This window comes from Dasypus novemcinctus, chromosome 10 (genome assembly GCF_030445035.2).
Source record: "Dasypus novemcinctus isolate mDasNov1 chromosome 10, mDasNov1.1.hap2, whole genome shotgun sequence".
In the NCBI taxonomy this organism is placed as follows: domain Eukaryota; kingdom Metazoa; phylum Chordata; class Mammalia; order Cingulata; family Dasypodidae; genus Dasypus; species Dasypus novemcinctus.
Genome location: NC_080682.1, coordinates 99,474,060 through 99,490,270, shown reverse-complemented (window position 1 = coordinate 99,490,270; position 16,211 = coordinate 99,474,060). Strand labels below are relative to the sequence as shown.

Below are 16,211 nucleotides of genomic sequence, written 5' to 3'. Positions count from 1 at the left end.
TTAGCTTCCAGAGCAAGGTCCTGTTTGTTTTGATAAAGGGATGATTTTATAGATCAAACTCTAAAAAATGGTTCAAATGTCCCTTGTTTCTTTTTTTCCCTCTAAACTTTAACAAAAGTGTCCTCTATGTCCTGAGACTTACCAGTAGTTCTTTAAATAAGGTTATGCCCACGGATCCTGAGGGCTAGCAGGTGTGAGAGAAACCCGGAAATAAATGCTGCGGATGTTCTCATCATCTTGGCAGGCTGGCCATTCTGCCTCCCACTTGGCAAAGGCAATGACAAAGTTTGCTGCTCCAGGGAGGGGGGACAATCCAGCAGCATGAGTCACAGAGCAATGCTGGCATGGTCTATAAAGACCCTGGGATCTATGTTGGAAATTCAGGCAGAGGAGGAGTGACTATTTGCCATGCTGCCTACCATCTTGAAAGCTATTCTCTTCTTGCCCTGGTGCCTGGCTCTCCCAGTGCCCCCCACTACAGACCTTGAAGGATGGGACTTTGTTAAGGTAGGTGCACTCATCAGGGTCATTTTATCACATTACATGTTTTGTGGGTTTATCCATATGATGGACATATTCATCTTTATGAAAGATCCTTTATCTATCCATCTATCTATCTATTATTAGTGAGCTACATGATCATATTATTTTTATATATAAAGATTAAGATACAAATATGAATTCATATATAAAGACAAATATATCAATATTGCATATTAAAACATTTTGTTCATTCAAAAGTTCATTTTTTCTTTTATTTTAAAAATAAATTAAAATAATTTTCTGTATCTCTAAGAGTATTGTGGGCCTTAAACACTGTGCCTACTGTGCATGAGGGATAAATCAGCCCTTGCATTCATCTCCCACACTCTCAGTCTTCTCTATGGCACGAGATGAACACTTGGATAACTGGGTGTGTGATTTCTTTTAGACTGTGAGGATTCAAGGGAGGTGATTCAAATGGGTTATTATGTTCTTCTTAATGACTGAGAAACTCACAAATAGTTCACAGCACCTTTTCCATTCCTCAAGAAACTCTGAATTTGTACCAAACCTCCTAAGCACCCGAGGCACTTAAAAATCCTTATCATTGGTTTCAGCCACATCCTTTGTAATTATTCAAGGATTTGATCCAAATTCCTGCTGATATTTAGCCCAAAAAGACATGGTAAATCATTTATTTCCCACTGCCCAACTTAGCTTATAATAAAACAAAGGCATAAGAATGTAGATTTTACACACAAGTAATAGAGTACAACATGGTACATTATTCACTTAGATACACACTCTCTTGTTCTGGGTGGTGAACGATTTGTATTAGACATGTAGAAGCATTATTTGACTCTGTGTCTTTATCTGGAGGAGTCACAAATCCCATAGTTGTGGCTTTTGAGAATGTTTCATACTGAAACTGTCCAGTATGATATGGTAAATTTTCAGTCCTCTTCCAGCATTTGTGTATCCAGCACTGAACTGAAGGGATTTATTACTACAGCTAGAGATACCCCATGATTTATCTTTCCAGATCCCCTCTCTTATATCAAGATGAGAGCTTGAGTCTATACATCCAAGGACTGTGAAATGCACATCAGATCCACATCTTGTCAAAGAATCTTAAAGCTCTACACTTCTGCACTAGACCATGTTTCTGTAACCTTAACAGGAACAAGGAAGATTTGCCCAAGTCTTGGGAAAATGTGGGTTTTTGGTTGTTTGCTTACATTGTTCTTGAGAGATGCAAACCTTCCTTGCTGAAGCAGTTGAGCAATCATTTAGAAATCATCAGGAACTTGAGCTGGCCTCTACAGGCCTCTCTGAAGCTTCATAGAGTAGGCAGCAGATCCTCTGGGCAGGACCATTGTGTTGCACAGGTCCAGAAAGAATTATTTTATTTTATTCTGTTCAAATGGTACTCTCTGGAGTGGTCTTGGTATAATGTTGCAATAACTAGTGACCCTGTCTGGGCAATGCAACTGAAAGCTCCAATAGACTAAGATGCAAAGAAGGGTCTGTTGGGTAGCCAGTGGTACATGGGGGTGGGAGGATGATTCATAGTAAAGACCTTTCAATGATTACCTTCAGTGCTTTACTTTCCTTAAGGATAGAATGAAGGTTAGGGTGGGAGAAAGTGTTTGGATCAATGAATCAATAAATAACTGATATATGCACAGGGGCCTGTGATTAAAAATTATAATTCAAAATTTCTGTTTTGGTTGTTCTATGAAAATTTGGACATATGGTTTCTTTGTGTATGGCCTTGCCTGAACCTAAAAAAAAAAAAGAGCGAGAGAGAAGAGGGTAAACTTCCAAATAAGGCAACATTAAAAAAGTTTGTCTTTGTTTCAAAACCCACTGCTATAAAAAGGACAAATCTATATTCCATAAATTTTGTAGGCTAAGTGTGTTGAAATATTCTACTGTCAGAATTTCCTGAAAGAAAAAAAGGAAACATTTAAATTTCAAAATTGTCGTTACCTATTCAAAGAAAGTATTCCAATTTTAAAGAGAAGTATGCTACCTTCTTTGTTAAATTCTAAAAGTATCGGGGGCCTTGCGTGACAAATCCAGCCACGTATTTAATTACAGACTTATACAAAATGGGAAAATCAATCAGTGGTTTGCAACAAGAGCTACCATAAGAAATTGGGTTAGACCAAGCTGAATTATACATGGCCTTATCCTCAGATTGCTTTCATTCCACCTGGGGTTCAAATATATAGAAAGATGATTACAATACAAAGTAATATTTTCCTCAGATTTGATATTTGCTAGACTGGACTGGGAAGAAAGTCATCAGAAACAAAGAGTGGGCAATGAACAGAAATTTTAAAGGTATTTTAGTGGAAAGGAATTTGTATTGCAAATGGGTTGGGCAAGGCAGAACAAACGAAATTCTGTGTCCTAACAGTCACAGATTCTGTCCTGAGACAACGAACTTCCATCGTTCAGAAAGACCGGGGCCATCTTCTCTAGGAATGCCCATCTAGTACCTTTGTGCCCTTTATTCTTGGGCTCTGTGTCCTGAAACTTGTATGTTTTATTTTTTGAGAACTTTTTCCAGGTTATTTAAGTCATTTTTATTCTGTTTCCTGTGGTTGCCATCATCTGAGAAAAGGACGTTTAAGAAGGTTAGAGACAGAGTTCCATCCTTCCTGGGTTCTTGATTGAGGCTGTGCCCTGGATAATTGATACCAGGGGTCCACCTTCATTATCTGTAAGTGCTCATCCTGTCCTGATCTCTCACTCCAGGACTATTTCCATCGTTTTTTCCTCACCAAGAAGGCATTGCCTCTCCTTACTGAAGGGGAGCAGATAAGGTTCCTGCAGCAGTTCTTCCATCTGAATGTGACAGGCTTACTGAACAAGGAGACGCTGGACATACTGCGCCGGCCCCGCTGTGGGGTACCTGATGTGGCTGAGTATTCGATCTCCCCAGGAAGACCCAAATGGGATAAGCACACTTTGACATACAGGTGCTTGTTAGCGCCTGGAGGGATGGTGGGTTGGTGACTACAAAACACCCCTAATGGCTTCCTTTTACCCTGCCAGTATCTTCAAATCCCTACATCTATCTCAGAGTAGGCGATTCTACCAGTTGTCATGCTAGCTTCCTCAAATCATCCCTTTAGGAAGAAGAGCCTAGCCTCTATCATTATTGCTCTAGCTTGTGTTGTTTTTGTTTTTTTTTTCCTGTCACTCTTCTCCATGGTAGCAATAAACTATAGTCTCATGCCCTTAATCAGCATATTTCCCCCGTATAAAATACCATTCTGCTATTAACCTGTTTTCCTTCCCTTAGTTAACTAAGTTGTGTGTGTGTAGGATATAATTTTGAAACCTTGCTCCCTGTCTAGGCTACTCTTCTGTGGGGGCTCTTATGCACATTGGAGAAATCCAAAGCAAAACAATTCTAAACCATATAAATGTTATGCATTTCAATTGAGTTCTTATAGATTTTTTTTCCCACTTAATTTTCAAAATCACTCTGTAGGGTTGTAGTTCTCAGGCTTTAATTTAGCTAAAAATAATATGAGGTGTTTGCCAATGTTCCTAGAAAGCAGTATTTTGTGGGTGTTATTTCTTAAGGTTTTGATTCATTTAGTCGGAGACTAACACAATTTTATAGACGAACAAAAGGAGGTGGGAAAACATTAAGTGATTTGTTCAAAAGTGTAGTCATTCACTTTTAGAGCTAGGATAATTCTCACACCTCTGAGCTATTCTTCTCAAGGATTTCTTCTTTCAGCATTATCAATTACCCATATGACATGAAGACATCCACAGTGAAAGATATTATTCATGATGCCGTTTCCATCTGGAGCAGCGTGACCCCCTTGATCTTCCAACAAGTTGAGGGTCAAGATGCAGACATCAAGATTTCATTCTGGGCTCTGGGTAAGGAACTGACAGGAAGGGAGGGCATGTTGTTCCATGTAAAGGGCAACGGGACCCTCTCCATAAATAAAACCCAACCCACACTATCCAGCTTCTGAAAAATTAAAATTAAAAGCAAGGCAAAGCCCTAATGGGAAGAACAATCATTCTACAGCACAGGAAACACCCTTTTATGTCAAGAAAGCATTAGGTAAGGGAGGGAGGGGTGCACTATGGTTGTGAACAGGGTGAGAGAGGGAGACTTGCACATTTCCTGTCAAAAGAGATCTGTAAAGCCCCTAAGTCTTATGAAACATTATTCAGAGTACATCTAACCTATTTTTAAAACCTGCCTAGCTTAAATTTTGTTTCCTTTATTCCTCTCCATTTTGGGAAGGACTTTTTGTCTCTAAATTGTAATCTTCACTCAGTCTCTGTCATATGTCTCTCTTTCCTTTTTAACAAAACCATAAGAAGTAGCTAGATTTTTGGTCCCACATCATCTTCTGCACAGACTGTGCCTTAGCTTTTTGTCCATCTCACAGTACTGGGGTTGCCCAGCACTCTCAGACACTGAAGCTTGCATAAAACTATCCCTAACCCTAGGAGCTGTCCCATCTTGTAACTATAGCTATCTTTCCTTCACAGCACATGGAGATGGTTTTCCTTTTGATGGGCCAGGTGGTGTCTTAGGTCATGCGTTTTTCCCAAATTCTGAAGCTCCAGGAATTGTCCACTTTGACAAGGATGAACATTGGTCAACTTCATATAGGGGTAAAGACATTGTTTTGTAGGGATCAAGACTCTCAGGGGCCTTGGAGGTTGGGATGCATTTGGATTTGTGTGCAGTAAAGATGGAAGAGGGAAGAATTCAGGGAGGTGGGAAGAATTTGCTAAGGAAGGGGTTCACTTGTATGAATGGAGTTAGATGAGGTCATTTCTGAATGCAAGTTCTCCTACCATATGTGCTTAGCTCTTTATCTTTCTGCTTTCATTCATCAGTTTCTCAGTTCTTTCCTTTACTCTTTCCTTCTCCCAGTTTATGTGTCTATATATTTTGCCATTCTGTTTCTCATATATACTCTTTCCCCTTTTGGCTACTTTTTTTTGCCCTCTATCATTTATTCCTCCTTTCCTTCTCTCTTACCTTCTCTCTTCTTCTCATATACTCTATTCTTTCATTTTAGTAGTTAATTTTTCATTTTATCTGTATCCTTTCAGGAATTAATCTCTTCCTGGTTGCCACCCATGAGCTAGGCCATTCTTTGGGCCTGTTCCACTCTGGGAATCCGAACTCCATAATGTACCCCACCTATGAGTATCAGGACCTCAGAACTTTCCACCTCAGTGTTGATGATATCAAAAGAATCCAGCAGCTTTATGGTCTGTACCTCCTGGAGGGGAGGGGGTCTTGGCAAGAAACTCCACTTGCAGTTTACTCACTGTTTTCATTTGTCTACACAGGGAGAAAGACATTCTTCTGAGGTGCCCTAATGCTGGTGCAGAGGACTCAACTTGAGTCATTCAACTCAAGCCTTTCAGTGGTTTCTTTGGAGGGACAAATAACTTAAAACACTAAAGCAGCCTAGGGGACAGCTAGAAATAAACCCTAAAAAGTTACCTAGTCAGGGTAGCTGAGTAAAACTCAGAAAATTTTGGAGTCATAATAAATACAATTTTTGAAAGTAATAATTTGTCTTCACATTTTTGGTATGGCCATGACCATAATAAGGGCAAGCAGAGTGGGGAGCTCTAAAAGAGATGACCATGGGATTCTAGAGTTAACTTCAAGGTAAGATAAAATAAAATTAGGAATAGACTTTTAGTGTGTCGCTACATAGAGATTAAGAAATGTCATCATTTATGGTGTAGTTAAGATGGCAGTTATAAAGACCATTTGTGGGGTTTGACAGCTTATCCACTTAGGAACTATGAGACTTTGGACAGGGAAAATATCCACTTTATGACTCACTTTCCACATTTTTCAAACAATTGCAATGGCTATACTTATTATCATAGTGCTAAATTATATAATACATGTTAAACACTTTACTCAGTGCTTGGCAGAAAAAATGTTTAGGTAATATTATTATTGTTATTGAGATATAAGAATTAAATTTATACTGTTCATTCTAACTACTGTTGTCTGTTTTTAGGGTAAGACATTTTGAACTGGTAGGGAATCAGATACATAGGAGTAAGTTAAGATTAAGACTTATTCTTCCTAGAAAAGTGAGGCTAGTACCTAGCTACACTATTGCAAAATGGGTTAGGAAATAGTGTAATAAGGATGGGGCATGATTTTAAAAATTTAAAAAAAGTCATATAAAAAGAGGGTCACATAAAGAATACATGCAATTTTATTCACCTTATAAAATAGAATGCAGCTAATATATTCAGCTGGCACAAAACATTCTTTGAAACTGCCAAGAATATTTGGGAGTGGTTTCTGAAGAACAACATTAATCTCAATAAAATGATAATTTCAAGTTTCCAAGAGCTACTGGAGGAAAGTAGTTGAGAGAAAAGCCAGTGAAATGGGTGAGAAGTCTTTCAGTTATGGGGTATGACTTGAGCAGGAATATACTGTCCCTTCAGGTTTTGCTTTTAGCTTCAAATTATCCCTGAGGTCACACTCTTTCCAGGGTACCCACATTAGGTAAATGAGTGAGGCAAGGGTGTAAATTGCCAGCCTCTTCCATCTGACCCAGGATAACGAAAACTCTTATGAGCACTGCAGCAAAGACCCCCAGGGGTTTGATCAAAGCTTTGCAGGTCTCATTACAGCTCAGCTTCTCCCTTTGCCTAATCTGGCTCCCACCCCCTTTCCTTCACAGCTGTTGATTCCTAATAAATATGCTGCATCCCAGTCTCAGCCTTAGTATCTGCTTCTGGAAAACCCAACTTCTGAATGCTGGTTATTTGAAATACCAATAAAATTATTAATATGCTGTGATACTGATAGATATGAAATAGAGAAGGCATATATAGCCAACATTAGCAATGAAAAAGTATATATCAACACACCTGCAGACAATGAAAAACCATGGAAGAATATTTTTGCACAACTTTTATCCAATAAATATCAAAATGTATATCCAAAACACATATTCCTGGATAACATAACTTACAAAATGGCTAAAGGCAGAAGAAAAAACACAAATGGTCCTTTACATGTTGAAATATGTACTCTATATTTAAAAATATCTCTACAAATATTTTCAACTCATAAAAAACAAAATATGAATTATCTTCTATTAAACATCTAGCTTGTTCTTAAAAATCATCACTGCAAGACTATTTAATAAAATAATCATGCCAGATGTATACAAAACTTTCTAGAGGGAAAAAAATTGAAGAGGAATTTTTCCTATATCATATTTGAGCTTCAAATAACACTGATATAAAAACATGCCAAAGATCTTATAAGTAAAGAACATTTCAGGATATTCTCAAGGATGAGCAAAAATTAAAATTCCTAAATAAAATATTAGCAAATCAAATTCATCAATAAATAAGGGAAAATAAAGGACTATGTGCAACTTGGATTTATGCCAGAAATGCAAGGTTGATATGCCTTTTTACAATTAATCAATACAATTAATCATATTAGCAGAATAATGAAGGAAAATTGTATTGTTTTCTCAACAGATAAAGGAAATGATTTTTCTAGTCCTGAAAAAGAATCCTCAGCAAATAAGCAATAAAATGAAAGCACATTTCTCCAACAAAAGTAGTTATAAAACTAATGCAGCCAACATAATGGCAAAGGAGTAAAAATTTACCTGTGACAACAGCAATGAGACAAAAATGCTACTTTCATCACTTCCATCCAACTTTGCACCAGAGTTGTTAGTGCAATAAAGCAATAAATAAAATATACATGTAAGCATTGGGAAGTAGGAGGAAAGAAATCATCATTACTTGAAGAGATTGATGTGGGCTATGGGTGGCAGGCTCTTTGTCTCTTCAGAGATAACCTAAACTGTGACTTGTGGGTGTGGGATGATCAAAGGTTGCAGTGCTGCCCTTGGTGAGCAGGAAACAGTTTAACAATGCAAGGTCTATAAACTTTAAGTATTCAGGGGAAATGCAAAGCAAATATGCTAAAAGCTTATAGAATGCCTGAGGTCCATGCTAAAAGCTTACTAAGATGTGGAAATAAATATATGGTAATTCAAGCCTATTGAGAATTGAAACAAAAGGACCATTTGGCCTTTCCTCTCTGTACAAAAGGGACTAAAAAATCTTGTTCGGGGCTCGGGATTCAAACAGAAAGTTCCCGAGTCTGGCCGGCCGTCAATAAACCATTTTTCCTTCTCAAAATCATTCCTGAGTCCTGGCCTCTCTATACTCAAATAATTGAACTTCTCTCAAATTCTACAACATTTTTGGCGACCACGAAGGGACTACAAACGAAGGCCGGAGACGGTAGCATTTTGCTGCCCCTTCCAAATCCCCGAGGAAGCCAGGAGGACTCTGGTGAACCCCAAATCTGGGCGTCCCTGGATTAAATTTAATACAGAAAAGATGTGGACTCCACCAGAATCTTCCCAACAAAAATCGAGGGCCATGGAAGGTCTGAAGAGAAAGATTCTGGAAACGAAAAAGAACTCTGAACATAGAAGAAGGTAAGACTCCCCGGATGAGCACAGTCTGGAAGGCCCTAGTTTTAATTGCTAGGAAGGGGAGGCTGATCACCTCCCGAGAGAACCCTAGTAGCCCCAGATTTTTGGGGGAAGCCATTCTCTCTAGGCTTGGGAAAAGGAGAAAAACCGGGGTAAAGCCTTGGTGTTTTGGGTTTGTCTAACTGCATGTTAGAATCTGGTACTAGTGTTATATCCACTAAAGGAGTGGAGTCTTGATTTTAATAGGAAGGGCTGTTTATAGATTCGAGTCCTAATGTCCTGGAGAAAAATGGGGAAAAAGCCCTAGTGTTTTGGGTTTGTCTAACTGCATGTTAGAATCTGGTACTAGTCTTATATCCACTAAAGGAGTGGAGTCTTGATTTTAGTAAAAAGGGCTATTTATAGGTTCAAGTCCTAATGTCCTCGAAATTAGTCTAGATTAAAAAACAAAACAAAACTTGGTTACAGGAAAATGGATTGGCTTTTCTGGGGAGCTTGGTCTGGGTGTAAAGTTTAAACAGTGGAAAAAGTCTAGCTGAAATCTTTTGTTATGGTGCTAAATTGTGAATGAATTCACTTTATACCAAATGTTAAGTGTTCTGAGGTTTGTGATGGCTGTGAGCGCAGCCATGGTGAAAATATATACAAACTTGTGGGTCAGATTAGTAACCTTTGTGCTTCTGTCTGTGTCAGCTCAATGCTAGTGTTGGAGTTGTGTCCTTCCGTAAAGTAGAATTACAGCTGAGTTGGAGCCCCCACCCCCTGCCATTGGCAAGGGGGTGAAATGATTATGGGGCAAAACTGAGGAGTCTGGATGTTTGTGGAGTCTAGATGTTTGTGCATGCTCTGCTCTCTTGTCTCTGGTCTGGCCCTTTGCCGGGGCTTGGAGGCCATCTGTGTCCACGCCATGCATCCAAGTTTGTTGGGGCTACCCCAGTCAGGGTGGCTGGGTCGCTGGGAGAATTTTTGTCTGCTCATTTTGGCTGAAAGCTGGAAAGGGGAGAAAGGCTCGCCCCTTTCCAGTGAGTCCACACCTTCTATTCATAAGCCACATTCCTGTTTGATTATTGTGCACCTGACTGCCTGGAAGCGGGGAAGAGAAGAGGGTGAAAAGCAGAATCAGAATAAATGCAGTAAAGTTCCCTCCCTAGGGTGTCAAAGCCAAACTATATTTGCATTCTGCCCAGGTTCTTAGAAGATATTGTAGTAACTTTAAGTCAGAGAATGTGTTCTGTGAAGGTAAAATTTGTCTTAAAGGTATAAATAATTATAAAGGTTTTACAAAGCATTGTTTAAATTAAGGTATTTAAATGGCTAATTGCAGAAAGTCATTATTAAACAAAAACTGAATTGATAATAATAATAATGAAAAGTAATTTTATAACAAACTTATTTGGCAGCCAGCCTCCCCTGCCAACTTGCTTCCAAAAAAACTGTTTCTAGTATTACATGCTACTAAGTATTAAAAGTGAAGAAAAATTCATTATTTTAACAAGCTTGTTTAGTATTAATGGCAATTATATGTTGTAAGAAGTTTGCCTGGTAACTTAGTATGTGGGATATATGGAATGTGTTTTTATTGCTAAGGAAGCAGAAGATGATTTAGTCCTAAAATAAAATAATTGATTATTGGAAAGAGTAGAGTGTGGGACAAAATCTGAATAAATACTGAAAGTGTAGAAGGTTTGTGAAAGGAAACTTTTATGATTAAAATTGAGTAAGATCAGTATACAAAGAAAATCTTGTTTATCAAAATAGCTTGTGCTTTAACCTCATCATTTCCTCAGTGTTTGAAGAAGGGTCTTATCTCATCAAACACTGAAAAGTTGCTTTTATTTCAAACTAACTGCAAGAGATTTATTTTACCTTAAAAGAGAAATTAAAGTAATGGTTAAGCTCATTTAATATGTTATAAGTCAAATGAAAGGTGTTGAAAAGTGTTATAAAATTAACCGGTTTTAAAAAATTAATAAAAACTGTAACTAAGAGTTAAAATCATTTATAAATGCATTTATATTATGAAAGAGTGGAAAGATAATAACTGAAATTATAACTGAGTGAATTTAGCCTGAAACTATTATTTAAGTGTAAATTCTAAACTAATCTTTCCTTTGTTTATGGTTACTTCAAGCCTAACCTCACCCCTAGTCTTTGCCTATGGTTATTTCATAATAGCTTCTGCCCCTACAGGCCAGACAAGAGCAAGGACATCACTGTCTCCTGTCCTGGTAATAGTAACCCTTTCGCTCATGAATTCTAGTGTAAACTAAATAAATTGCTGCCTGATGGAATAAGGTTAAATGACCACTGGAGTTTTATTATCTTCAAAATCAAAAAGGAGGGTGGGGGGGGAGAAGTCTCCTGCCTTAATGGTCAGTGTTCCTAAGAGTGGCAATTCATGAGAGAAACATCTGTCTCCCTGAGTCTTCAAATAGCCTCAGTAAATATATAAGATTAATCTTGTTGTTTATCCAAAATTCTGCTAATTTCAAAGTAAAATATAAAGTTCTAAAACAAAACGGTGCTAAAGCATTGAAAACATTTTGGTTATTACAATCCATTAAGAAAGAAAGAAAATTCTTGTGTAAAACTGCATAGTCATAGTATAAAACTGCACAGTCATAGTGCAAGTTAAGAAGAGTTTCAGGAGTCTTTGAAATGTTTTGCAGTCACACTTGTTTTGTAAGAATTAGAAGTTTAAAGTAACTAAAGTTATGTTGTATCAAACTATTCATGTCTGCCTATTTGCTCAAATTGTTGAGGTGAAATATGCAGTTATAAGTAATATATATTTTGGGACCCCAAATTAAGCTAAACAATATATAAAATAATGCAAATTATAAATAATATCAAAGAGTTTTGTTTCTGTGTCTAACTCTTTGTGTCTGCCCATTTGCTCAGTGTATGTCTTCATACATCAGGATAATATCAAATTAACAAATAAAAATTCTTAAAAGAGCACTATTCAAATTGTTAAAAATTAAATATGCAGTTATATTTGTAAATATTATTAAAGCCCAAATTAAACTAAGCAGGATGAAAAAGTCATATAGAAATCTAATTATAAAAACAATTGGGAAAAGGCCTCCTCTTTGCAAGAGCTTTAAAGGCAAGATTAGGTGTGGCAGATTAAACCTATCTACTAGGCTAGGGAATTAAAAATCAGTTTGCTAGGTAATTTCCCAGTTTAAACCTTTTGTCAACCATACAATGTAAAAAAAACAAAGATTAGGTTGGTTTTCACATAAAGGAAAAAAATGTTGATAGGTGTAACCTGGTGGCCTGCTGCCTCAGTCTCTCACTCCCGGGTTGGACAGCCGTGGAAGAAACCAGCTCAGGCCAGTCCTACGGGCAGTGAAAGGTTGCCCAAGAAGGAGCTAGGTTGGTGCCATTTCAGCACTAAATTCTATTCCTTATTTAACAAAGGGGAACAAGTAAAAACTAAAATGGTTAGAATGTGAGATAGAAGAAGCAGTTAAATCACAAACTTTTGCGTGGAAAAGTTAGATCTCAGATAAGCTTTAACTTCTGAAGTATCCAAACTATGGAAAAACAGAGGAAGAGCTTGTGTGCTAGGCTTAGGGGTATAAATTGTGTCATTTTTCTTTGTTCCACATGCCAGCCATATCTGGCTCTGTGCCCCTTCTTGCAAAATTGAGAATAAATTATTTTCTCCTCCACAATCTGGTAAGCCTTATTTTCTTCCAAAAGATTTCTTTCCAACAAAATAAAAGTAATTAGTGGCTCTATTAACAAATTTCAGTAAGTAAAGAAAAGTCCATAAAAACTATGGAAAGATCTTTCCTGGGTTATGATTAAACAAATTAAGTAATTGTGTAATGTGTTTTAAAACCTGGTAGTCAGTATGCTTTTAAATTGTTCATTTTCATAACTTAAACAAAGAAAAGAAGTTCTTAGCTTCCTGTAAGGAAAAAAGAGAACATTCCTTGCATAAACTATAATGGTTTCAATTTTATTTAACTTGAGTGTAATCTCCCATAGTTAATTTATAAACTAAATTAACATTATGTACGAAATCTTCAGAGTAATGAAAATTGTAAGTTCACATTGGTGAAATTAGGTTAAAAGAAAAAGATTGTAGATGTGCTCTCTTAAATAAATAGAGTAAATTTCTTTGGTAATTGTAATTTAATAAGTTTATTTAAACATGAGGTGGCTAGTCAATGTGGTTATAGTCAATTATAAAGAGTTTGTAAAACATCTTCCAAACTAAAAACGTTTAAATAGTTCTGTTGTAGAATTTGAGAGAAGCTCAATTATTTGTGTATAGAGAGGCTAGGATTCAGGAATGATTTTGAAAAGGAAAAATGGTTTATTGACGACCGGCTGGACTTGGGAGCTTTCTGTTTGAATCCCAAACCCTGAATAAGATTTTCAAATGCTTTTTATACTGCGAGGAAAGGCCAAATGGTTGCTTTGTTTCAGTTTTCAATAGGCTTCAATTAGCATATATATTTTCCAAATCTTAGGTAAGCTTTTAGCATGGACTCCAGACATTCTAGATAAGCCTTTAGCATATTTGGTTTGCATTTCCCCTGAATACTTAAAATTTATAGACCTTGCATTGTTAAACCGTTTCCTGCTCCCCAAGGGCAGGACTGCAGCCTTTCATCATCCCACACCCACAAGTCACAGATAGTTTAGATTATCTCTGAAGAGACAAAGAGCCTGCCACCCGTAGCCCACATCATTTCCCCCCTTTGCCAAAGTTTAACTTGCTAAGCTTTGGCATAATTATTGTTGGAGCTATGAGGTGGATGGCTGTTTGTTGTTTTGATTGATTATTTATCAATCTTTAGTGTAGCATTCAGGACTGTTTTTAAGAGTTTAGAAGATTTTATTCTGGACAGCAGAATCCTGGGGCGGGAGCCTCCTGCAGTCATCTTGCGGCCACCGGCACTCACATGGATTTCCAGTTAGGTTCTAGATCCATCTATTAATTTTATTTCACTCTTGAAGAGTTTACACCTTTAATTTAAAAGGGGTGCTGAAGGGAGATGGATCTCTTTTCTGTAACTGCTTCCTGCTGGCCATGGGCTGTAGTCATTGCCTAATAAGGTGTAAAACTCTTACTTTATTTTAACTGGAGGAAGATGGATCTGGCATTCTGTATGAAGTTGGATGAAGTTTTCATATGGTTAATAAGATGCTCACTCTGAAAGAAACAAACTTAATTAAAAATTTGGAATACCCGTTTTTAAAAGAGGACACATTGGATTACAGAGGTAGACAAGGTTAGGTGCCTATAAAGATGGCACTCCTTCAAAGCTGGTGGGAACAGCATATATATATATATTTTTAAGTTATCCATCTTTAGAGAGAAATTGCAACTGACACTTAGCTTTGTCTGAAGACACATTCCAAGCTGTTCAATGATTGACACTCATTTGCTCTGTTAGATGCTCCTGGTGAACTGGCACTCCTTGGGCGACTGGCTTCACTCAGAATTAGAACACTAAGTTGGAAATTCTCTTAGTTTTCTCTTGTGGGAGTGATCAGAACTACAGAATAAAGATTTTTACACCTTGGTTTTCATTGTACAATTTCTAGCAATTTTGACTTGTTCAATAGGTGACTCACCATCAGCAAGCAAGCCTCACTTTTGCTACACAGCAGAGTACAGCAGAATATAGAAGTTGACTGAGACTGGCTGAGACTGCCACCTTATTCTATAGACATGTTTATTAACTGTTTAGAAAATGATTTTACTAGGAATTTAACATGTCTAATATACTTTTGCACTTGATCCAAAATAGAAAAGATAACGTTATAATTATTAGGCATATATTTAGTACAGGATAAAAGTACGGCACTTAATATTAACTAATGTATTACTTAATGCATAAGGATTCAGAGTTGCAATTATTAGTTTTGAGTTTCAGGTTTGTGATACTTTACATGTTATTTCTCCATGAGAACAGGCCATAATGCCAATTGTGTTTAGGTTTCACTTACAATATATTGGTATCATGGCTCTATTTAGCATGTTTTTCAACGCAGTGAGCAAGTTGCAGCATCCTTGATCTTAGAGAGATTTTCCAGTATTCTACTAGCCTGGTGCATAGTGCTCTCTGGCACTATGGAACAGTGCCAGTCTGGAGGTGATATCTATTGTACACTTGGCTGTACTGAGTCATCATTGGCTGCTGCAGGAGCTTGAAACTGCAACATAGTTTCCATCGACTTCAGGAGCAGAACCAGAGGCTGATATAGCAAATATTTTTAATTGAGGGGTCAGTGACCAGCCTAGCCAATAACTCACATGGAGAGGCCACCTGTAATGTATACAAGGCCTGGTTTGAATGCACAAGAGTTTGATAATGTTAACGTTTATTTCTTGTTTTTATATATATATTTTAAACAATTTAATGCAACACATCATATATTAAATGACTTTACTTACACAATTTTACTATGAAGATAACAGTAGGTACTTTACTTTAGTAATAGAGGAAAAATATTATTTTTCATTGTTAAAATGAAAACAGAAGACTTCCAATATAATCAAGATAACTTTTTATTACTATTTACTTAAATATGTACTTTGCAGTGGCTTTCAGACAGGTTTTATTATCATTAAGTTATTTCTGCTACTAATACCAATCTAAGTTTTAGTTAACAATGACTTCTCTAGAACTAGAACTATTTAAACATTTTCAGTTTGGCAGATGTTTTACAAACTCCTTATAATTGAATATAACCACATTGACTAGACACTTTATGTTTAAATAAGCTTATTAAATTACAATTACCAAAGAAATTTACTTTATTTATTTAAGAGAGCACATCTACAATCTTTTTTCTTTAGCCTAATTTTACCAATGTGAACTTATAATTTTCATTAATTGAAAGATTTCGTACATAATGTTAATTTAGTTTATAAGTTAACTATGGGAGATTACACTCAAGTTAAATAAAATTGAAACTATAATAGTTTACGCAAGGAATGTTTTCTTTTTCCCTTACAGGAAGCTAAAAACTTCTTTTCTTTAAGTTATGAAAATTATTAATTTAAAAGCATACTGACTACCAGGCTTTAAAACACATGCATACTGACTACCAGGTTTTAAAACACATTACACAATTACTTAATTTTTTTAAATCATAACCCAGGAAAGATTTTTCCATAGCTTTTATGGACTTTCCTTTACTTACTGAAATTTGTTAATAGAGCCACTAATTACCTTT

At 36.7% G+C, this 16,211-nt stretch overlaps 1 protein-coding gene across 1 annotated transcript; it reads left to right on the top strand.

Moving 5' to 3' along the window:
- Positions 1-384: 384 nt before the first annotated feature.
- On the top strand, positions 385-6,162 carry MMP26 (matrix metallopeptidase 26). Its single transcript, XM_004447278.4, has 6 exons — positions 385-507; positions 3,250-3,473; positions 4,247-4,395; positions 5,023-5,148; positions 5,596-5,757; positions 5,839-6,162. Exons 1-6 carry the CDS (start codon positions 409-411, stop codon positions 5,856-5,858), a joined length of 780 nt encoding a protein of 259 aa, XP_004447335.2. The 5' UTR covers positions 385-408; the 3' UTR covers positions 5,859-6,162.
- Positions 6,163-16,211: the final 10,049 nt, after the last annotated feature.